Source organism: Rhinatrema bivittatum, chromosome 4, assembly GCF_901001135.1.
Source record: "Rhinatrema bivittatum chromosome 4, aRhiBiv1.1, whole genome shotgun sequence".
In the NCBI taxonomy this organism is placed as follows: Eukaryota; Metazoa; Chordata; class Amphibia; order Gymnophiona; family Rhinatrematidae; genus Rhinatrema; species Rhinatrema bivittatum.
In genome coordinates, this window is record NC_042618.1 from 446,092,746 (window position 1) to 446,116,078 (window position 23,333).

Here is a 23,333-nt window from a genome sequence, read left to right on the forward strand (position 1 = left end):
TTTGGACTTGATGCATACACATACCTTCCATCCTCAACAGGAACATGTGTAGATATCATGCTTCTTCACACCTAACTTTACACTTCAGATTTATTACACCTAATGTACGTGTAGGTATTTTACCCCATAACAATGCAACTTTCATACTCTATGTACACAGTTACTTGTTTTTGGAAATTGCCCTGTTCTGCGCAGGCTTTCGAGTACATGTATACCTTTGCAGTTAGGCATCTTACTGAAAATTTACCCCAAGAGTATCGCTGGAATCTTGTCATTCATGGTAATCTCTGATTACTTGAAGGCCCAAGCTAAACAGTAATCCTTTGTCGATTTTACATTTCTCTAGGTTTATGGCAACACTTTTCTCAACAGAATATCGTGCACTGCTAGAGTTAATAAACTCATTTTCTACCATTTTACAGGCTTTGATCCTTGTAAACAACAAAATCAAGAAAATTAATCCATCAGCATTCGCTTCACTGACAAAACTGGAGAGACTTTACCTATCTAAAAATTATCTAAAGGAACTTCCCACAAATATGCCCAAAACACTTCAGGAGCTACGTGTTCACGAGAATGAAATCTCAAAAGTGAAAAAATCAGTGTTTGATGGACTGGATCGTATGATTGCTGTAGGTATGTATCTCACATAAATATGTTTGCAAAACATTTCCTGAATTTGACAACACTGGTGAAATGTTTCTAAAATAAACAAACATACTTAAAGTATAAAACAATGCAATCAGATGTGAATTCTAAATATCGTATTGCAAAATGAGTGGCCTAGTCCAGTGTTTCTCAAGATGGTCCTGGATTAGCCTCTAGCCAGTCTGGTTTTCAGGATATTCACAATGAATATGTATCTGATAAATTTGCATACAATATAGGCAGTGCATTACAAATCTATTTCATGTATATTCATTGTGTATATCCTGAAAACCCACCTTGCTAAGGCAGTGGTATTCACTTTCAGTTGTAGAGGGCCACAAGTGGGTCAGGAATATGTATCAGATAGATTTGCATGCACACTGCATGCAAATTGTATGCAAAGCTATCTCATGCATAGTCAGGGATATCCTGAAAATCCAATTTGTTTACAGCCCTCAAAGACTGGAAGTAAATATCATTGGGGTAGGGGATACTTCAAGACTGGCTAGAGATATACTGATCTATTCAGCACATAATAGCCACTGAATATGCTTATTGGTCAACTTATTGATTTCGGTGGCACAGCACAAATGGTCTGTGGCTGGCTGGGGGACAGATTACAGTCTTCGTCCAGCTTTCTCTTGCATAACTTACTATATGCATTCAAAGTGAACACCGAAGCTGCTTATCTCAGCAATATTTCTCAGAAACACAGCAATAGGTCAGTTATCTTTGTAGGAGCTGCCTCTCCTCTCTCCCAAGGCCTCTGCCTGCTCTCCACTGAGCCAAGGCTATATCTCTCCTCAGGGGAACTGCCCCGTACCCAGAATGCCTTGCTGAAGGTGGACTGGGACAAGACAGCTGGGACCAGTCCTTTAAGGGGTTCTGAGGGTTTCTCTGGTGCACTCTGTCACAATCTCAAAATACCCAGAAGACAGATAAAGATAAAAGACTAGAAAAACCAACCAAGGAAAAGTCATACTTTCTGCTGGCTTTCCCTCTGATTAGCTGAGGTCAGTCGAGAGACAGATGGCCATAGTGATCATGTATGTTTTAAACTTGTAAACTACTTGTATTTGTTGGCCTTCAACAATATGATGGTAACTTTCAAACTATCGTGCAGGCTGATGCACATTTTCGCATGTGCATCAGCCTACACCCAGGGACACGGCTATTTTATAACTTGTGCGCATAAATGTGCCATGTAATAAAATAGCCTGGCCGCAAGCACGTGTGTGCCAAATTTTAAGTGGGCACATGCTTGAGTGTGCAAATCCCACTTCTACAGCGTAAGTCGGAGGATTTTAAAAGGGGCACATGCCCAGTTTATCAGTTCATCCATGGTTCACCTAGTCAACAACTAGGTCCTCCAAATCCCCCTCCGATTTGATAGCCTACACTCCCCCCAGACCCTTTATACCCCTCAGAAACAGCTGGATCCTTTTATTTTACCACTTACACATCATCCATAGCAGAAGTAAAGTTACGCAGCAGGGGACCTTGGTGTGTGCTTAGGCGTGTACGGATTTAAGCGCACATCTCTTGGCCAGGCCCCAAAATGCTCACGCCCTGCCCAGACCATACCCGTGCCCCACCTCTTTTTCTAAACTTTAGAGATGTGCACGCCACGGCATTTACATGTGTATGCGAGTGCTTTTAAAAATACGGTCAGCGCACGCAAGCCTGACGTCTTCGCCCATCGTCTAATTTCGGCACGTTCTGGGCTTTTAAAATTCATTTTTATCTGTGTTTTATTACGGCAGTGTTATCTTCTGGGGCAGGTACCGCACATTCTTACTCACTGGAGACCATGAGGAACTCTCAAATGCCACTCTTGAATGTTGCTTAATTAAGGCTTTCCTCCCATTCTCAGGCCATGATTTAAGCATAAACACCACAGGCAGTCAAATTTTGAAGGCGCCGTCCAGTCCCCAAATATAGGAATACTCCTGCATCACTTGAGAATATACTGGAAAGCCCTACTATTTACTGCTACAGCCCCTCTTCTTCAGACAGCCTGCTGGGAACAGGAGGAGAGGGACTGAAGAAGGGAGCGGAGCGATTGTTTTCTCTTCTGCAGTTTCTGCTCCAGCTTCACCCCCTTCATTTTTGTCCCTAGAGTAGGGATGTGAATCGTTTTTCGACGATTAAAATTATCGTCCGATAATTTTAATATCGTCTTAAACCGTTATGGAACACAATACAATAGAGATTCTAATGATTTATCGTTATAAATCGTTAGAATCGTGAGCCGGCACACTAAAACCCCCTAAAACCCACCCCCGACCCTCACAGGGCATCTATTCCATGCCCCTTATCATTTTGGTCACCTTTCTCTGCACTTTCTCCAGTGGAAGTATATAATTTATTAGATATGGCAACCAGAATTGCACACAGTATTCAAGGTTGAATATCACCATGAAACCAAACAGAGGCATTATGACATCCTCCGTTTTATTTTCCATTCCCTTCCTAATAATTCCTAACATTCTGTTTGCTTTTTTGATCGCCACAGCACACTGAGCCGACAATTTCAATGTATTATCCACTATGACACCTGGGTGGTAACTCCTAAGATAGAACCTAACAATGTGTAACTACAGCAAGGGTTATTTTTCTCTTTATGCATCAACTTGCACTTGTCGACATTAATTTCATCTGCCATTTGGAAGTCCAATCTTCCAGTCTCACAAGGTCCTCCTGCAATTTATCATAATCCGTTTAAGATTTAACTACTCTGCATAATTTTGTGTCATCCATACATTTGATCTCCTCACTCATCATACCCCTTTCCAAATCATTTATAAGTGTATTAAAAAGCACCGGTCCAAGTACAGATCCCTGAGGCACTCCACTGTTTACCTTTTTCAACTGTGAAAACAGACCATTTAATCCTACTGTTTATTGTCTTTTAACCAATTTGCAATCCACAGCAGGACATCTCCGCCTATCCCATGACTTTTTAGTTTTCTTAGAAGCCTCTCATGAGGGACTTTGTTGAACGCCTTCTGAAAATCCAAATACACCACATCTACCGGTTCACCTTTGTTCGCATGTTTATTCGCCCCTTTGTAAGGCAAGACCTTCCTTGGATAAATCCATGCTGGCTGTGTCCATTTAAACCATGTCTAGCTAAATGTTTTGTGATTTTATTCTTTGTCACAGTTTCCATGATTTTTCCCGGCACTGAAATCAGGTTCACCGGTCTATAGTTTCCTGGATCACCCCTGGAGCTCTTTTTAAATATTGGAGTTACATTGGCTACCTTCCAGTCTTCAGGTACAATGAATGATTTTAATGATGGGTTACAAATTAATTAAAATAGATCATTTTTTAGTTCTTTCAAAACCCTGGTTCAGGTGATTTACTAGTCTTCAGTTTGTCAATCTGGCCTACCACATCTTCCAGGTTCACTGTAATTTGGTTCAGTTCATCTGAATCATCACCTTTGAAAACCGTCTCTGGAATGGGTATCTCCCCAACATCCTCTTCAGTAAACACCGAAGCAAAGAATTCATTTAGTCTTTCTGCGATGGCCTTAACTTCCCTAGGTGCCCCTTTAACCCCTTGATCATCTAATGGTCCAACTGACTCCCTTGCAGGCTTTCTGCTTTAATGTATTTGAAAAAATGTTATCATTAGTTTTTGCCTGTACAGAAAACTTCTTTTCAAATTCTCTCTTAGCCTGTCTTAACAATGTCTTACATTTAACTTGCCAATGCTTATGTTTTATCCTATTTTCTTGAGATAGATCCTTCTTACAATTTTTGAATGCAGATCTTTTGGCTAAAATAGCCTCTTTTACCTCACATTTTAGCCATGCCAGCAATTGTTTGACCTTTCTTCCATCTTTCTTAATATATGGAATACATTTGGACTGCACTTCTAAGATGATATTTTTTAACAATGTCCTCGCCTGTTGTACACTCTTAACCTTTGTAGCTGCTCCTTTCAGGGTTTTAAAAAATATTTTTCTCAATTTATCAAAGTTTCCCTTTTGAAAGTTTAATGCTAGAGCCAAGGATTTACTTACTGTCCCCCTGGCCCCACCACAGTTATCTCACCAAATCCTGCGCTTCACTGAGAATTAGATCTAAAATTGCTCCCTCTCTCATCTGTTCCTGAACCAATTGCTCCATAAATCTGTCATTTATTCAATCCAGGAACTTTATCTCTCTAGCATGTCCTGATGTTTCACTTACCCAGTCAATATTGGGGTAATTGAAATCTCCCATTGTTATTGCACTACCAATTTGGTTAGCTTCCCTAATTTCTCTTAGCATTTCACTGTCCATCTCATCATTTTGCCAGGTGGATGGTAGTATACTCCTATCGCTATACTCTGCCCCAACACACAAGGGATTTGTACCCATAAAGATTTGATTGTGCATGTAGTCTCTTGCAGGATCTTTATCCTGTTGAACTCTAAGCTATCCTGGACATAAATCACCACCCCATCATAAGTTGCTCCTCTCTATCATTGCGATATAATTTGTACTCCGGTATAGCACTATCCCATTGGTTATCCTCTTTCCACCATGTCTCTGAGATGCTAGTTAAGTCTATGTCATTCTTCACTGCTATACATTCTAATTCTCCCATCTTACTTCTTGGAATTCTGTCATTAGCATACAAACATTTCAAAGTGTTTGTTTTTTGTTTGTATTAACATTCTGCTTTTCGGTTGACAGGGATAAACTGAAATCTTTTAGCTCAGGTGAGTCTTTAATTACAGGTACTTAGACTACTTTTCTTCTAATTGGAACTTCTAAAGCTTCATTAGTATCCTTCACAGATACCTCCCTCTGAACCATGCACTGCTGAGCGACTTTCAGCTTTCCCCTTTGATTTAGTTTAAAAGCTGTTCTATCTCCTTTTTAAAGTTTAGTACCAGCAGCCTGATTCTACCCTGGTCAAGGTGGAGCCCATCCCTTTGGAAAAGACTCCTCCTTTCCCAAAAGGTTCCCCAATTCCCTTCAAAACTGAATCTATCTTCCTTGCACCATTGTCTCATCCATGCATTGAGACTCTGGAGCTCTTCCTGCCTATGGGGACTTGCACGTTGAATAGGGATCATTTCAGAGAATGTTACCCTGGTGGTTCTGGATTTCAGCTTTCTACATAAGAGCCTAAATTTAGCTTCCAGAATCTCTCTCCCACATTTTCTTATGTCTTTGGTGCCCACATGTACCACGACAGCTGGTTCCTCCCCAGTGCTGTCTAAAATCATATCTAGGTAATGCATGAGGTCCATCACCTTTGTACCAGGTAGGTATGTTACCAGGCAATCCTCATGCCCATCAGCTACCCAGCTGTCTACATTCCTAATAATCGAATCACAGCTATGATAGCCAATCTCACCCTTCACTCCTGAGCAGTAGCCCTAGGTGCATGAGGACCTTGCTACAGGATCATTTTTTTCTGCACCAGATTGATGCTCTCCAATCAGGAGACCTTTCTCCTCCAAGGCAGCATCAAGACTGCCAGACTGGAGTTGGGATTTGGCTACTATGTCCCTGAAGATCTCATCTATATACCTCTCTGACTGCCTCAGCTCCTCCAAGTCTGCCACTCTAGCTCCAGAGATCAGACTCATTCTCTGGGAGACAGGAGCTCTTTACAACAGGTGTACACGTGCAACTTCTCACTGACGTATAAAAAAATCATGCATGTGACACTAGATGCAAAAGACTAGGAGGCCCCCTTCTTGCTGCTGGACTTCTGCCTTCATCTTAAATTTGTTCAGTTTCTAGTTAAGCTTAAGTTGCTATGGGAATAGGAATGCAAACAATTAGGGTCCTTTAAATGTATTAGTGTATTCACTATTTATCTGGTTGTGACCTAAAAGAGAATGATTAAACTCTTGATAAGGCATGGGGAATTTCAGAATTTAAGTTACAAAACCTACTGCTGGTCCAGTAGGGAGCCTCCGGGGTGGATCACACTAATGCTGTTTTAGCTTCATAGTTTCTATAGGTTTCTTAGTACATCAGAGTCCCTGTGGCTCCACTGCAAGATCCCCTGCCTTGAACATCCAGGTTCAATCCTTGCTGCCCCTAACATAATCCCCCCCTCCTAGAGCTCTTATTCTAGGCTTCTCTGGGTGTTTTCAGTAGAATTGGGACACCAGTTCTTTGGCATGGACTTGGTTTCTCTGCATGTTCTTAGTAGAATTGGTCACCAATTTTTTGGCATGGACATTTTGATCTAGTTCCCAACTACAGTCCTCTGGGTCCTACCCTTTCCAGTCCACCAAATATTGTAAGTGTCTTTGGATAACTTTGGCATTCAGAATCTGGTGGACAATGAACACTTGTTGCCTCAGGTGGTGACAAGATGTCATCTGTGAATTGAATAGCAAATGTGTATCATAAGATGTGCTCATATGCTCCTAGGTATGATGTGTTGGATGATACAGGCAGTAAGAGGGCATTCTTTTTATTGGAAAGGTGAAGGCAAAGAGAAGTGCTTATAGCTAGAGGACACCCTCATCATATATGTGGTGGTAAAGCCATACAATGATTTGTTGCCATAGAGAAGCTTCTTTTCAGCATTTTGTTACTTGATGGTTCTTCGCTTGTGATATGGGCACTGAGTTTGACTCTCAATCAGGGTTGAAAGCTTAGGAATGTGGTCAATATCATAGCAAGGAATCTAGAACCATGAGGCAGTACATACGTGTATATGATAGGAGCCAAATACACATTGGGGACACATCCATTCAGTGGTCCTATTTATAGGAGTGGGTGGGAAAACCATGTCGGGTTTCCTGCTAGGTCAGAGGATGCCTTCCTGGTTATTCTTTTTGACACTGCTGCCTATGACCCCAGGAACAACCTAGATCTAAGTATGTGTATGAATGAAGGATTAGTAATGCTGAAGGCAGAGACAGGGAAGTGCAGAGTGGAAGGCCTATACTCTGGCCAGTGATGGAAACAGGACATAGACAGACTTTGTGAAAATTTCCCTGATTATCATATCATTAACTAACTTGTGTCCCCATTTTCTTGGGCTCGAAGCCAGTCCAGCCTCCTCCTGTGCTTCTGGCGGCACTCCCAAGCTTTCTTCTTGAGGGCCTCAGTCTATAGAGAGAAATAGGATTCCAAAGTTGAGTGTGCCCTGTAGTTGTCACTCTGACCTCCATACTGGTCTGTAATAACATATACTAATGACCTCTGAAGTGAGTAGCATGGCTTTTTGCACTCCTTTCATGCACCTAGAAGTGGTGTGTTGGCACAATGGTCAAAAGTAGAGAGCTTCCATGAAGTGCCATGGTATTCCTGCTCAAGAAGCAGCAAGCTGTGCAGAGCAGCCAGTGTGAATAACCATTTTCATAAAGCACAAAGCTTTGGGGGGTAAGAAAGGAGGCCGTAAGTTTCCTCACCTATTGGTGCCACCTTTAAAAGGTATGAAATGTTCCAAAGGAAGTAGTAGTTTGTTTTCGTACCTCTACTGTCCTTGTGACTATTGTTTAAAGTAATTGCTTGTCATCCTTGCATACTGTTTCAGTTGTAAAGTATATTACTTTGACACCATGAGGTCAATTTTCAAAAGGGCTTGTCCGGCTAAGTTCAAGACTTTGCCAGACAAACCCTGAGTTTTTAATATCTCTCTAAGCTGAACAGTTACATTTTAGCCATGTAAGGCTAAAACTTAGCCAGAAAAAAAGGGACATGATCTGGGCATTCCGGGGCGTGTTTTAAATTTACCCGCTAGCTCTGAATATCAGCACTAGTTGGGTAAAGTTCTTCAGCTAACTCTGGTTAGCAAAAATGCAGTCCTAAAGTTAGCCATAGAACTGCCTCCCTGCTAAAATAACCACCCCCTACAAATGGCTGTGCATCCACAGCCTTCCCCATTCTCTCTCACTCCCTCCCGATGCCCCCAATAAATGTTAATATTCTGTTTGAGTACCCCCAATTCCTCCTGCTGCCCCCATACATTTTAATATACTGTCCGAGTAGCCCCGATCCCTCCCATTGCCTCCCAATGTCCCCAGAAATTTTAATATTCCTTCTGTACAACCCAGATCCCACCAATAAGTTCTAATCTACCGGTGAAGCAGCCCAGATCTGACCAAATAGTTTGAATGTATTGTGAAGCAGCCCTGATCCCTCCCCCCAATTTAACCTGAAATCTGAACTCCCCTCCACTACTCCCAACCCTTAATAGTGTGCAGCTAAGCCAGTGAGAGGAGAATATAAACCTTTTTTAAACCCAGCTACAATAGCTGCCTTAACCACCTCCTCTAGCAATGAATTTCAGAGCTTATTTGTGCATTGAATGAAAAATAATTTTCTCCAATTCATTTTAAATGTGCCACTTGCTAACTTCATGGTATGCCCCCTGGTCCCTTTATTATCTGAAAGAGTAAATAACCGATTCACATTTACCTTTCATGATTTTGTAGAACTTTATCATATCCCCCCTCAGCCATCTATCATATGAATGAAATGCAGGTGAGAGATATAAGCAAACTTCAGAGACAGTGTGTGTGTGTGTGGGGGGGGGGGGGGGGGGAGGGAGGTCAGTATCAGAAACAATTAAAATGATGACTGATAAAAATCTTGTAGCCATACATGCTCTCATTCATATTTGTCTATAAATTATAGATTTAAATAGACTAAAATTCTCTGGGTCAGTAAAGAGATCCATGACAATAGTCAGATGAGTATTCAATATTATGATGGGGTGTTGGCATTCTACACCGATGTTCGGAACCTGGGAGTGCTCTTGGATTCTCAGTTAACATTTAAGTCTCATGTACAGCATTTTGTTAAATGTTCTTTTTATAAATTAAGAAAGCTTAAACCTCTGAGATATTTTTAAAGCCTGAATTGTTTAGATAGGTTTTGCAGGCTTTAGATCTGGGGAATTTAGACAACTGTGGTAGTCTATTGGTTGGCCTTCCGAACAAACGTCTTCGGCCTTTACAGTTGGTACAACTACATGCTGCTGCTAGAATAGTAAGTGGGATTGGATATTTTGATCATATTTCTCCAGTTCTTCTCTTGTTACATTGGTTGCCAATAGGTTGGAGGAATCAATTTAGGATTGTTGTTATTTTATACAAACTTTTGTATTCAGAATCGGGAAATATGCTGGCATGCTGGCTAAGCTTGTATGTTACAGCTTGGGACCTAGTAAGTTTTACAACAATAGAGTTACACAGATTACAGACCTCTTGTTAATGAGCTTTTTACTCGATTGGCCCTAGATTATGGCATGACCTTCCTACAGAAATAAGATCTCAGAGAGAGCTAAAATTGTTTTGGAAAATGGTTAAGACTCAATATTTTAAGATGTAATAGATGTATTTTATGTTTATAATATGATTGTACTGTTTTGTTTGTGATAATGTAGATGTATTTAATGTAATCTGCACTGAACGTGTCAATAGAGGAAGTGGAAAATGCTTAATAAATAAATAAAATAAAAATGATAATTATTACAATTTTTTTTTATTTTGCAGAGCTAGGCACCAATCCACTAGAAAATTCAGGAATAGAGAAAGGAGCATTACAAGGCATGAAGAAGCTGTCCTATATTCGGATTGCAGATACCAATATAACAAGTATCCCTCAAGGTAAGGTATGAACTATATGGGTACTTCATGCAAGTTCATGATGGTCAAGAAGAACTTTGGACCAATCATGTGAATCTTCAGATCTTAACTTATGAATGATTTTCTGTACCTTATGAATTGATGGGTACTGGCATTCCTTCTGTTACCAGTTCATAGCTGTACATCACCTGAAAAAATGTGATTCAGATGTAGATTCCAGAGCATCAGGTAAAGAATTTGGAGGAATATATAAAACACTACATTTATAAAGGTTAAGCAGAAATGGACACATTTATTTAAGTGACAGTGTCAGTTTGAGTCTGGTGTAATTGTGTTCTGTTTTATTATGTATTTTATGTAACCTATGATTGTACTCCGCATAGCATGAGGTTCTCTTTATAACTGGATTATAAATGTCTGTAAATTAATAAATAAGAATAAGAAATGCTTAACAGGCCTTTCCTTCAACAGGGAGTTTTCCACTTTCTGATTATGGAATTGAGATTTTGTCAGTGGTTGATGATTCTGATATTAATAAAGTGATAATATTTACTTTTGTTGTATATCTAAAAGTGCTATGACAATGATATCTGCTATCATTACCACAAAAACTCTCAATATGTGCTCATAAAATGTTATGGATAAGGTACTGAAAGTATGAGAAATTCCAAAGTGTAACAGAGCTCATGCTAACAATCAGCATTCTGGATGAAAGGAGAATAGAGGAGACAAAGCAAGAGAAGACACAGAGGAGGAGCACAGAGCATGTAAAGAGCAGATGTAAAGATCCATGGCCAGGGCCATTAGTTAGGCCTAGAGCAGAAACTATGTTGTGGGCTCTGTTGGTGCCTGGTACCATGAAGATTTGCCTCAGTAACAGGGTGGGGGTGACAAGAGGTGGCCAATGAAATTGCCATATCACTCCCAAGCAATACAGGAATGGGGAGGAAAAAAAAACCCAACAAAATAAATCAGCTCAAAATAACAGAAAAGGTGACTAGGAAGCGCAGCAAGCCAAAGGAGAAATATTAGAAATCTATGATTACAAATGCTCGTAGTCTGGACAATAAAATCCCAGACCTGCAGGCCTTAATGGTGGAAGCGGACTTGAACATAGTTGCTGTTACAGAGACCTGGTTCACCGAGTGTCATGATTGGGATACAGCCATCCCTGGCTATATCTTGATAATGACAGAAAGGAAAGAAAAAGGGGAAGAGTAGCTCTTTATGTCAAAAACAATATCCATGCTAGAAAAGAAACCGAAGGATGAGTAATTAATCAAACAATAGAAAAATTCAAAATTCACCAATACTTCACTGACCCATGATAATGAAGCCAAAAAACAACAAGGAAGTTGATCGATCAAAGCCTTGAGGTAAACAAAAAAGGGGATAGATCTCAAGTCCTTTTGTAAATATTTATTATTGTAAAAGCAAGTCACTTAATTAAAGCCCGACTTCGGCCGAGTTTCCCCACATTAAATGGGCTTCTTCAGGGGCTGTATAAGTACTATATCAGTCATACACTGACTTGCAGAACCCATTGATTGACAACCATCTATTGGTATCCCAGTCTAATCACATTGAGATCTTTACTGTGTGTGAGCTCCTGTCAATTATGTCATTCAAAGAATATCAGATGGTTTGGAAAGATGTATACCTTAATATAATGTTTATAGAGTCTCAATACCAAAAATAACAGCTCATGATATTAGTCGCAATACTGAATGGTGGTAAGACAAGGTAACTCGGCTATACAATGCATTGCGACTAATACAATGAACTGTTATTTTTGGTATTGAGACTCTATAAACAGAATGTCTACATCACACTAAGGTATACATCTTTCCAAACCATCAGATATTCTTTGAATGACATAATTGACAGGAGCTCGCACACAGTAAAGATCTCAACATGATTAGACTGGGATACCAATAGATGGTTGCCAATCAACGGGTTCTGCAAGTCAGTGTATGACTGATATAGTACTTATACAGCCCCTGAAGCAGCCCATTTAATGTGGCAAAACTCAGCCGGAGTCAGGTTATTATTGAGCTACTTGCTTTTACAATAATAAAGATTTTCAAAAGGACTCGAGATCTATCCCCTTTTTTGTTTACCCCATGATAATGAAGGAAATAAACAAATATGACCATTATATAAAAGACGGTAATGTCTGCTTAGTAGAAAAAGTGGTCTTTTCCGGACCTCGTCTTAAGTTATAATCATTGGTCATACAAATGTGTTTTTTAAAATAATTTTTTGTATGCAGTCTTTTAAGAAGTATGAGAACTTAACTTAAAACTCCTCTTATTCTTAAAGGTGAACCGCCTGACACTGCCAGCACTGTTTCGGTTTCTTAGAGCAATAGTGTGACTGTCTTATTTATCCTTTCACAGAGCTATTTCACTTGCAGCGATATCAACTAAATGAAACCGGCTTGGCCCTTATAAGTGCTGGCATGAAAGTTAGCTTATAAGTTGCTGGCTGTGCTGTGCTGGGCTGTGTCGCTCCTAGAAATGACAGCGTTGACAGCTAACTTTTAAGAAAGCTTGAAGAATGGTTGAATTTTTGGCAGCTGAGATTCAGTGCCAAGAAGTGCAGAGTCGCGCATCTGTATGTGACAGAGTGAAAGATAGATGTGCATGGACCAAGAAGGAGATCATGGGATGATAATGTTTGGCGATTCGAAGATGGTGAAGCAATGTGAAGCAATGTGACAAAGGAATAGCTAAAGCCAGAAGAATGCTGGGCTGCATAGACCTTGTACAGGTCTTTGGTGAGGCCTCACTTGGAGTACTGTGTTCAGTTCTGGAGAACATATCTCAAAAAGGATAGAGACAAGATGGTGGTGGTCCAGAGAAGAGCGATCAAAATGGTGTTGTGTCAGTACTGGAAGACTTATGAAGAGAGGCTGAAGGATCTGAATATGTACACCCTGGAAGAGAGGAGGTGCAGGAGAGATATGATACAGCCCTTCAGATACCTGAAAGATTTTAATGATGCACGAATTTAAAATTGTTTCCGTTGGAAAGGAAATAATAGAACTAGGTTTCAGGAAATGAAACTCCAGGAGAGACGACTCATATCCAATGTCAGGAAATATTTCTTCACGGAGAAGGTGGTGGATGCCTGGAATGCCCTTCCGGAGGAGGTGGTAAAGATGAAAACAGTCAAAGAATTCAAAGGGGCATGGGATAAACACTGTGGATCCCTAAAGGTTAGAGGATGGAAATGAAGAAAAGTGTGCCTGGGGTAACTTGCTGGTTCGACAGTTATTATCCTTAACTAATAAACCTTAATGTTTTTGATGGAACTGCATCATTGTTCTCCGCTTCAGCAATTGAGGAAAAGGGGCATTGGATTTAGACAAACAACCAACGAGGACCCTGACTTTTATGGTCTGGGGAACTGCTAAGCATGAGGGTAACCTGCATGGAGCAGCAGTTATTATCCTTAAAAGAAGGCATGGGATTACTACCCTTAAGCAATAAGCCTTGAAGCTTTTGACGCAACTGGAACATCACTCCCCTCTTTGACGGTGGGGGTGGGGAGAGGAATTGGATTCAGGTGACTACGAACATGGGCACTTACTTTTATGGTCTGGGGTACTGATATGCAGACATAAGGGAAAAAGCACAGGACTGCTTCTACTGCCAAGTCCATAAGCAAAGCACACCAAGCGCCATTGTCTGACCTGGTAAAAATGTTGCTAGCAGTACGTTTTTGAGTTATCATAAGGCTTGTGGATAACTGCATGGAGCGGCAAGAGAAACATGGGAGTAACCTGCATGATGTGGCAGATACTGCCATAAGAAGCTTGCTGGGTAAACTGGAGGGACCATTTGTCCTTTTCTGCTGTCAATAATATTATGTAATTATATTAATCTGATTCTTCATAGCAGGGGTCGGGGGACTCCTTGTGGTGCTGGGACTTCAGACGATTGTCCTGCTTGCTCTTCCTACCCCCCCCCCCCTCTCAAAGCTGACCCTGCCCATAGCCAGATTTAAGAATTTTCTGTGCATTGAGCAAAAAACGAAAGATTAACACTGCAAGTAACTGTGGGAGCAGTAATTTTTATACTTACAAAAGACTTGAGCCTTGTGAAAAACAACAACCCTGTAGTGGTATAAAATTGAGAAGAAATATTTAAATGAGCACTGCAAATTCTTCTACCATGCTCACTGACAAAATATAGGAATTCGGGTTCCAGAAGTCGGCCAGGTGACTCGGTGCAGGAGTTAGAAGCTCAGTTCCTGAACCCGGCCTCTGCTCCTCAGGGTTAGGGATGCTGCAGAAGCAGCATTTATTATGCAGCTCCGGAGGAGACAGGTCTCAGTCATTGTACAGTGGTGACTCAGGATACCTGAGTACCAGGGTCTGGAAGGAGCTGAGATCTGGGGGTCCCTGGGGAAGGACCATTGCTATAATGATTGTACCAGTTCCCAAACGATGCCCCCCTTCTTACTCTCCTCCCCCACAGCTTCAAAGCTGTTCCTCCCGCCTCCCAAAGCCTCTGTCTCTGGCTCTCTCTTCCCTATCTTCCTTTTCCCTCTCTCTGTGGCCTTGCTCCAGCCAGCACAAGAACAACGCTCAGCATCCAGCATATTTAAAGTCTTCCTCCTAGCACCAGCATCTCTCCCTCCTGAGTAGCTCACAGATCAGGAAACTGCATGAGAGAAAGAGATGCCCTGGTGGCAGGAGGAGTGATTTCAAGCGCCGGGCCACTGCTGGCACCGTATTCCTGCTGCCGTGGAGGGGTGGACACGAGGAGGTTAGGGCTGAGCAGTGCATCATTTGCTTCTTCAGTCACACAGGCTGCATCAGAAGGGGGATCAGTAGCAGATTTCCTTTTTAGCCACATGGGCTGCATCAGAGGAAGGGGTGGTGGCTGCCGGGAGATTGAACCAGAAGCTTCATATCCTTTGTTTCATGTGTTACCCTTGGGTTATTGACACTCTAGGCTCTGGCATAATGTGTCTATTGAAAACTCCAAACCTCTGCATATCTCGACTTACATACATATTTTTATTGATTATTATTAGTCGTTTGTATAGTACCACCAGGCACAAGCAGTGCTGTGCAGAGACTCATAAGAGACAGTCAGTTGAGGTCACAATCTAGTTAAAATAGATAAGACAGACAAATATAAATAAGAGGCTTTGAGTTAAACTAGTAAAGCCATGATTGGGAAAAAAGTAATTCATGTGGGTTATGGGTGGCATTAACTGAGGAAGCGGACACTTTAATTGAGTAAAGTTACCCAGAATAACACCTCTTAAGAGTCTATATACAGTTCAAAAGCAGCCCATGGGGCGGATGGAAGGGATTCTGTGTTAGATCCATAATTTGCACAATAGGGGCAAGCTCTCAGGATCTAAGACCCAGATCAAGCAACCAGTTGCAGCCAACAATAAAAAGTAGTACATCTTATTTATTAATTCTTCTATACTGCTCAACAGATCTGGCTAGAGCAGTAGACAACAATTCATTAAAACAATAATAAAGCGCACATAATAATGCAGGTAAAATCAACAATAAACTACGCACCAAATACTTGCCTTAAAACAGCTGACTTCCAAAGCAGACATGAATGTTAAACAGATAAACAAAGTTAAAGCATAATAACTTAGCTGTATGCACGCCAAACTTATTCTGAGAGGCTCTGCTAAACTGATACCTCTGACCTAATTATTTCAGATCCTAAAGAATTCAGTAATAAAATGCCCACACACCTCAGACTTCAGACTCTTAATCTTCAGAGGCAAGCTCTCCACATCAGCCTTTTGATTTTGTGATCAGTGTTTATGGGGAGAATATTTTTCTCTTTTCCTGCAAGTGGAATTTGGATTGTCTTAAGTCAATGGTGCTCAAACTGGTCCTCCGTTCTCCCCTAGTCGGTCTGGTTTGCAGGAAATCTCTAATCAATATTAATGAGATTTATTTACATTTTTTTTGGTCTCCAATGTATACAAATGTATTTAATGCATACTCATTAGGGATATGTTGACTGGCCAGGAGAGCCTGAGGATGGATTTCAGCAGCACTGGACTAAATCACTGAAACAGAGGCAAACTAAAGGAAAAGGTTTACTTCAGTTGGTCAAAAATATATCTCATTTCAGTACCCTAAAAAAAGAACTCAAGTCAGCATCACAAATTGCACCTTCTCAGTAAAACTGGCACTTTTGTTGACAGCTGGAATAATTAGGTAGGTATACATTCAAAATGGAAACAGAAGTGTCTTCTCATGCCAGGAGAAATCACTGTAAAAGAATAAGACAGGAAGAATGGCGACATTGGTTTTTTCTGAAAGGAAAAAAAACACGACGAATGACTTAATATTCAGTTTGGTTCATTGATCTTGAACTGAAACATCGAATCATCCCCCCCCAAAAAAATCAAAAAATTCAACCAGCCCCGGTCCATTACTTGATGCAAACATATAATAAAGATTAAAATCCCCCTTTGGCCCATCCTCCTATTAAAAACTCCAGTCCCTTGTAAAACAAAATGCCCTCCCCCCAAAGCTTACTTGGCATCCCAGTGGTTTGAGAGGGCAGGATTGTCCCCCACTGTTTCCTGCCCCATTGCCTCCAGTTTTTAAATTGGCACTGGCTGACCCCCAGGTGCTCCTTCACCCCTCTCAAGTGGTCCAGGGAATGGAAGGGGGGGGGAGGTGCATTTTTTCACAAGTGAGTGGGGCTTGAAAATGGGGGTGGGGCTGAAAGGGGGAGGAGCTTTGTTTATTATTGGGTCAAGGTGTAGGAGAGAGATTGAAGTGGGAATCCAACTAGACCCCCCCAGGGATATTTGGCACATGAGGGTGCGGGGGTCCTCATTGCAGGACATAGCATGTGCTATTTTCAAACAGGTTAAACTATTCCCTGTTACAAATGAACTTATAATCCAACCCCCGCCACACACACACACTATTGCCTTTTTGTTAAATTATAGTTGTGTGGAGCCATTACTACCTGCCAGGATGTAGCTAGCCCATATGGTCATGGCCATAGAACCATAGCAAAAGAAGTGCGCACGCACTCCATCCCACTCCAATCCTTTGCCGTTGGTTGGCGCTCCTTCCAGACCTGTGATTGAAAGTTTAGCTCTGAAATTTGAACTATAGGACTCTGCTTCTACGGATCCCCATAGGGTTCAATCATCAGCATGTGGGTCAAACAGCTGTTGTTCGAACCACATGGGGCTCCAGCGAGTAGAGACCCGGGGTTCAAATAGCACTGCTGGGCTTTCAAGCACGGGCTAGAAGAGGAAGGAAATGCCACGCCTGCAGCAGAAGGATCCCACAAGACAGTAAGGACATGGGGATTTTTATGGGGCAGGGAGGGGGGCAGAGAGAGCAGGTGAAAAAGGAAGAGGAAAAGCAGCAGATAATCAGTGCCTGGGGGGGCAGAACAGCGAAAGAACAGGGACTGACCCTTAGGGACTAGGAGGAGAGCAAGTGAAGGCTGGAGAGCAAAGGAAGAATGGTGACAGGGGATAGGATAGCAGGGAAAATGGGGGGCACGGAACAGAGGAAGAATGAGAAGTAGGAGGTGAGAGAGCAGAACAGGGAATCGGGCACTGCAGGGGTAGGAGAGCAAGGGAAGAACGAGGACTCAGGCATGGGGGGGGGGGGGGTGCAAGAACAGGGGAAGAACGAGGACTGGGGGAAGTGATCAGGTGAAAAATGGGGATGGAGCAAAAGCAGGGAAAGAATGGAAACAGGGAAAGGCAAGGGAAGAATGGGGACTGGACTGGGGATGCAAGAGCAGGGGAAGAATAAGGACAAGCATTGAGGGGTAGGAGGACGCGTGAAGAGTGAGAACTGGGAGGGGAAGTTCAGGGCTGGCACTTGGGGGGTGGAAGAGCAGGGGAAGAATGGGGGCTGGGGGGTGGGAGAGCAGGGGAAGAATAAGGACAGCATTGAGGAGTAGGAGAACGAGTGAAGAGTGAGAACTGGGAGGGGAAGTTCAGGACTGGCACTTGGGGGCTGGGGGGGGTGGGAGAGCAGGGGAAGAATGGGGGCTGGGGGTGGGAGAGCAGGGGAAGAATAAGGCAGCATTGAGGAGTAGGAGAACGAGTGAAGAGTGAGAACTGGGAGGGGAAGTTCAGGACTGGCACTTGGGGGCTGGGGGGGTGGGAGAGCAGGGGAAGAATGGGGGCTGGGGGGTGAGAGAGCAGGGGAAGAATAAGGACAGCATTGAGGAGTAGGAGAACGAGTGAAGAGTGAGAACGGGGGGGGGGGGGGAAGTACAGGGGACGGGAGTTAGGAGAGCAGGGGAAGAATGGGGATGAGGAAGAGCAAGTGAAGAAGGAGAACTTCCCCTGCAAGAGGAGCAGGATACTGGGGTGGGTGGGAGAGCAGGTGAAGAATTGGAACTGGGGGGTGAGAGCAGGGAAAGAAGGTGAACTGGATGGGTGAGCAAGGAAGGAGGGGGAATTGGAGGGTGGGAGAGCAGGGGAAAAACAGGCTCTAGGGGATTGGGGGGAGGGGAAGGGATGAATGAGGACTCTGTGACTAGGAGGGAATTGAAGAGGCTTGGGCATTGGGGATGTGTGGATTCAGAAGGGCAGGGAATCTTAAAGTTGGGGGCAGAGCAGGGACTCGGAGACTGAGCAAGAATTTGGGGCAGACAATAAGAATTCAGCAATTGGGTGGTAAGAGTGGGGGTGTATTAGATGGGTTGGGGAAGGTATGAGTAATGGTGTGAATGATCTGGAGTAATGAAGAGAGTTTGAGAGGCAGTGGAAAGGGAGTTGGATGGTGTTCAAGAGAAGGTTGGAATGGGGCTTGGAAGGCAATGAAAGGCAGTAATAGGAGGCTCAGTGGGGGTAAGAGACAGAAGAAAAGGGCCAGGGAGGGAATGAGTGACAAGGAAGGACCTGGAGCTGCCGAAAGGATGAGAGGCAGAGGAAGGTAGAAGGTTGAGGAGGGTGGTAGTACAGAGGGTGGAAATAAGGGATTAGGGAGTGGGTGAAAACAGAGGAGGAATCGGAAGCTGGAGAAGCATGAAAGACAGGGGAATGGGAAAGGACGAGAGTTGGGAATAGGAAGCTGGTAGGTAGGTTAGAGGTGGAAAGAGGGAGACTGAGGACTGGAGTACTAGAGAGGAGAAGAGGGGTGAAATTTAGCTATGAGTGGATAGAGAGACAGAGAAGAGAAAAATGATAAAAGGGAAAGCGTGTCAGAGACAGATGTAGAAAAGGAAGGGAAGAAGACATGAGGAAAGAGAAGACACGGACAATGGAAAGACGATCCTGGAAAATAAATTAGGAGAAGACCTAAAAAGAGATTAGGATCAAATAAACTGACAACACACAACAAAGGTAAGAACATAAGAAAATGCCATACTGGGTCAGACCAAGGGTCCATCAAGCCCAGCATCCTGTTTCCAACAGTGGCCAATCCAGGCCATAAGAACCTGGCAAGTACCCAAAAACTAAGTCTATTCCATGTAACCATTGCTAATGGCAGTGGCTATTCTCTAAGTGAACTTAATAGCAGGTAATGGACTTCTCCTCCAAGAACTTATCCAATCCTTTTTTAAACACAGCTATACTAACTGCACGAACCACATTCTCTGGCAACAAATTCCAGAGTTTAATTGTGCGTTGAGTAAAAAAGAACTTTCTCCGATTAGTTTTAAATGTGCCCCATGCTAACTTCATGGAGTGCCCCCTAGTCTTTCTACTTTCCGAAAGAGTAAATATATTGTTTTCAGTTTTTAAAGAGAAGAATATGTCATCTTTGGGAATGTGCATTTCTTATATCTTTATATGTTGCTCAGTACAGGTGGAAATTCATTTCTATTTCTGTTTCTCTTTCTCCCTTGTTGCACTGCTCATAGGGTCTGGCTTCTAATGGTTTCCATTTCAATTTTTTTCTGCATGTTTCTGTTTCTAATTTGTGGTCCCAAATTATGTATTAGGTAAGGGTTGGCATATATTCTGCTTGTGTGATTGCGGTGAGGGATTCTGCTAGCATGTTGTGTCTGTGTCTCTTTTTCCAACTGGAGATCTATTGGTACTCTAGGGCCTCTAGTAACATTTGTAGTGCTGTCTTTTAATAGGTAATGTTGTTGGGTGAGTCTTGAGTGTTAGTGCTGCTATAGTATGGCAAACTGCCATACTATAGCAGCACTAACACTATACTATGTTTTTGGCAGGGTTTTGTGTATCACAGTGTGCCTGGTAGTGGAGAGAGTTAGTTTGGTTATCAACGAAATCTAGACTTTAATTAGTTTAATATAATAAAAAATCTTATAATTGAATAGAAGAGAAAAAGGCATGACATCATGGGTTGAAGGCACATATGTACTCCCTTTTTCATGTTTATGTTAGAATATGTTGGGGATAGGTTGTAGATTTTATAATTATTGTGCACCCCTTAGAGATAGTTTTTATAATAAGCAGTATATCAAATGGAATGAATGAATAAATAAATAATCAGTTGGGTAGAGGTTAAGGGTCACATCCAGGCAGACCTAAAGGGCCTGTACTTTTGAAGTCAGGCTCACACTTATGTCTAATTATAGATTATAAATAATAGTGTTATATTTTAAGTTAAAAAAAATTGAGAGCCTCCAAGCTTCTGTTGTGTATAGGATGAGGATATACTTTTTTTTACTTGGCCATAGATGCCAAATTGCCTGGTTTTGGCTCTGCTTCCTGCATGTCTATCATCATGGATCTGCTGCAAGTTTTCAGTGATGAAAACATTACATCTTTAATAAAACCATAACATTTTCTACAAAAATACTGACTTTTTTCATGTATATTTTATATTATAGATCTTCCCAATTCTTTGACTGAACTTCATCTTGATGGTAACAAAATCAGCCGGGTTGATGCTGACAGTCTAAATGGACTCAACAATTTGGCTAAGTAAGTTTAAATTAAAATGAGTGAATTTAGCAAAACATAAGAATATAGAGGTATGGCTCTCCTGAAGTTCAGCAGTATTTAAGGGGGTCATCTTTTAACAGCATGCATAAGAAAGTCAGCAAATATGCACATAAGTTACACTCATTTTTATGCATATGTTTGCTTTCAAAATTACCCTACCAAAACTACTCGTGCACAATTACACCTACCAGTTTGTGCACATACATTTTTCAGAAATATTAATGCACATATTTTTGAAAATGCAAAATTACGCAGAGAACTCCAGACCCCCTTCCCAAATCTGCCCTGGGAATATTTCAGCTGTCCGGCTAAACTTACGTGCATACTGGGCATCTGCATACAAATCTACACACATATCAGGCAGGTACATTTATAACAAGTCCTTTCCATGGATAAAGCACTGTTTTACCTCCAGAAATGCCTTTGAAAATTACCCTTGCTATAACGATTACCAAAATAGGGCATACATACCACTTAAAGTAGCCCATGTGATGAATAAAGTAACAGCAATGGAATGCAAAGCTCAGCAGGCAAAACAAATCACAGGATAGCCACTGGCTAGTGAAAGCAACCCCCAAAAAGTTAACATCTGGCACACTGGAATCTCTGTTGTCACAGAGTATTAACTGAATACGTACACAAGAGTTGCCAGCATGAATACAGCAGCGCTGGGGTGCACTGCTGGACCTTTATGTGGAATTAATGTGCATGAACATTAGTAATATGTCTGTTGTATTTTATAAACCATGCATGTAAAAAAAAGTGCTTTTATAATGAATGTTTTTCAAGACAGTTCCAGATGGTAAATAGACCAAACTACCCCGAGACAAATATCTCCTTTTGGCAGGTTTCTCCACATCTCTCTACAGCTAAGCATAATGCTGTATCAGTTCTAATTAGTGTTGGTTCTTTTGTTAATGGCTATAAAATATACATAGAGAGGTAGATATTCGACAGCCATTTAGACGGATAACTTAGAAACAAAATAGAGGCATGCCATTGGCATAACTGGGAAGAGCTACTTATCTGACTAACTTAAGGGTTAGATTCATCATTCTTCACAGATGGATGAATCCCGCGAAAAAGGGGGTGGAGGGGCGAAGGGAGGGCGGGCCTGCGAAAGGCTGCAGCCATTCGCATCCCGGCAGTGTGATTTCGCCGGCTGCGGTGCGGCCAGCTGCAGCCTTTCGTACAAATAGCGGCACCGTAAAAAGTGGTGCTATTCGCCGCGCTACTGCCGGCGATAATGTCCCTCACATTATTTTTCATGAGAGGGGTTTCACTATTGGGGGGAGGGTGTCGCCATGATAGTAGGGCCCCTCCCCCGAAAAAATATCACGACTCTATGGTGTGTTCTTTTGTCTCCTGGCCAAGCACCATGGGACAAAAGAACGCAGTGAGTGACCCTTTAATGTGATGGCAGCCCAAAACTCAAGGGACCACCATTGCTTTTAAGGCCTGGCCATTAAAATAGTCCCACAGCAAAAGAAAGGGTTGAGTGGTCAGGGTTGATTCCCAGTTCAACCCAGGGCCACAACTCAAGGCAGCCGTGACTCTCCAAAAGTAAAAAAAAAAATAGATGAATGTGGCTACGCGGCGATGGCTCCCCTCTCCCCCAAAATTACATAATATTCATTGAGGGTTCAGGGGTTCCCAACCCATCTCCCCCTCCTCCCCCAAAGGTCTGAAATATAAAAATGTAGAGTCCGGCCCCCACCCCAGCACCCCGCTCCTACACCTCCTGAACCTTAAAAAGCCGTCTCTGTCCTCATTGGGGCCAGGGCACTCCCTAGCACCCTGACCGGTCGATACCATTTTGAATACTGCCCAGTGGGGCAAGGTCAGGTTGATGCTATTTTAGATAATGGCGTCAGCAGGGTTCCGGGGGCGTCCTACAAACTTTACACCAGTTCTGAAAACGAAAGTACATGTACACTTTCCCCTTGAAAACTGCATGGACGAAACGTATCCAAAGAGATTTGTGACTGCTCTTTCTGCAGATGCTTTTTCCCAGCAAAACAACGCCCATACCTTCCCTGACCAAACCCTGTCTTGTAGCCATCTTCTTTTCCCATGGGTAAAGAATGTGCATTGTTGTCCCTGTAGCATAGTTTTACCCATGTTCAGGGTGGTTAATTTTCAGACAACTTACTTATCTGAGTAAACCTGCAGAGTTACTTACCTGTAACAGGTTTTATCTGAGGACAGAAAT

At 42.3% G+C, this 23,333-nt stretch overlaps 1 protein-coding gene across 1 annotated transcript in view; it reads left to right on the forward strand.

Moving 5' to 3' along the window:
• The window catches only part of DCN (decorin), a 94,395-nt gene that overhangs the window by 50,462 nt on the left and 20,600 nt on the right, over positions 1–23,333 (forward strand). The window contains exons 4-6 of the mRNA XM_029601635.1: positions 423–636; positions 10,121–10,234; positions 21,007–21,100. Of these exons, the coding sequence (XP_029457495.1) occupies positions 423–636; positions 10,121–10,234; positions 21,007–21,100 (422 nt within the window). The remainder of the gene's footprint in view (positions 1–422; positions 637–10,120; positions 10,235–21,006; positions 21,101–23,333) is intronic.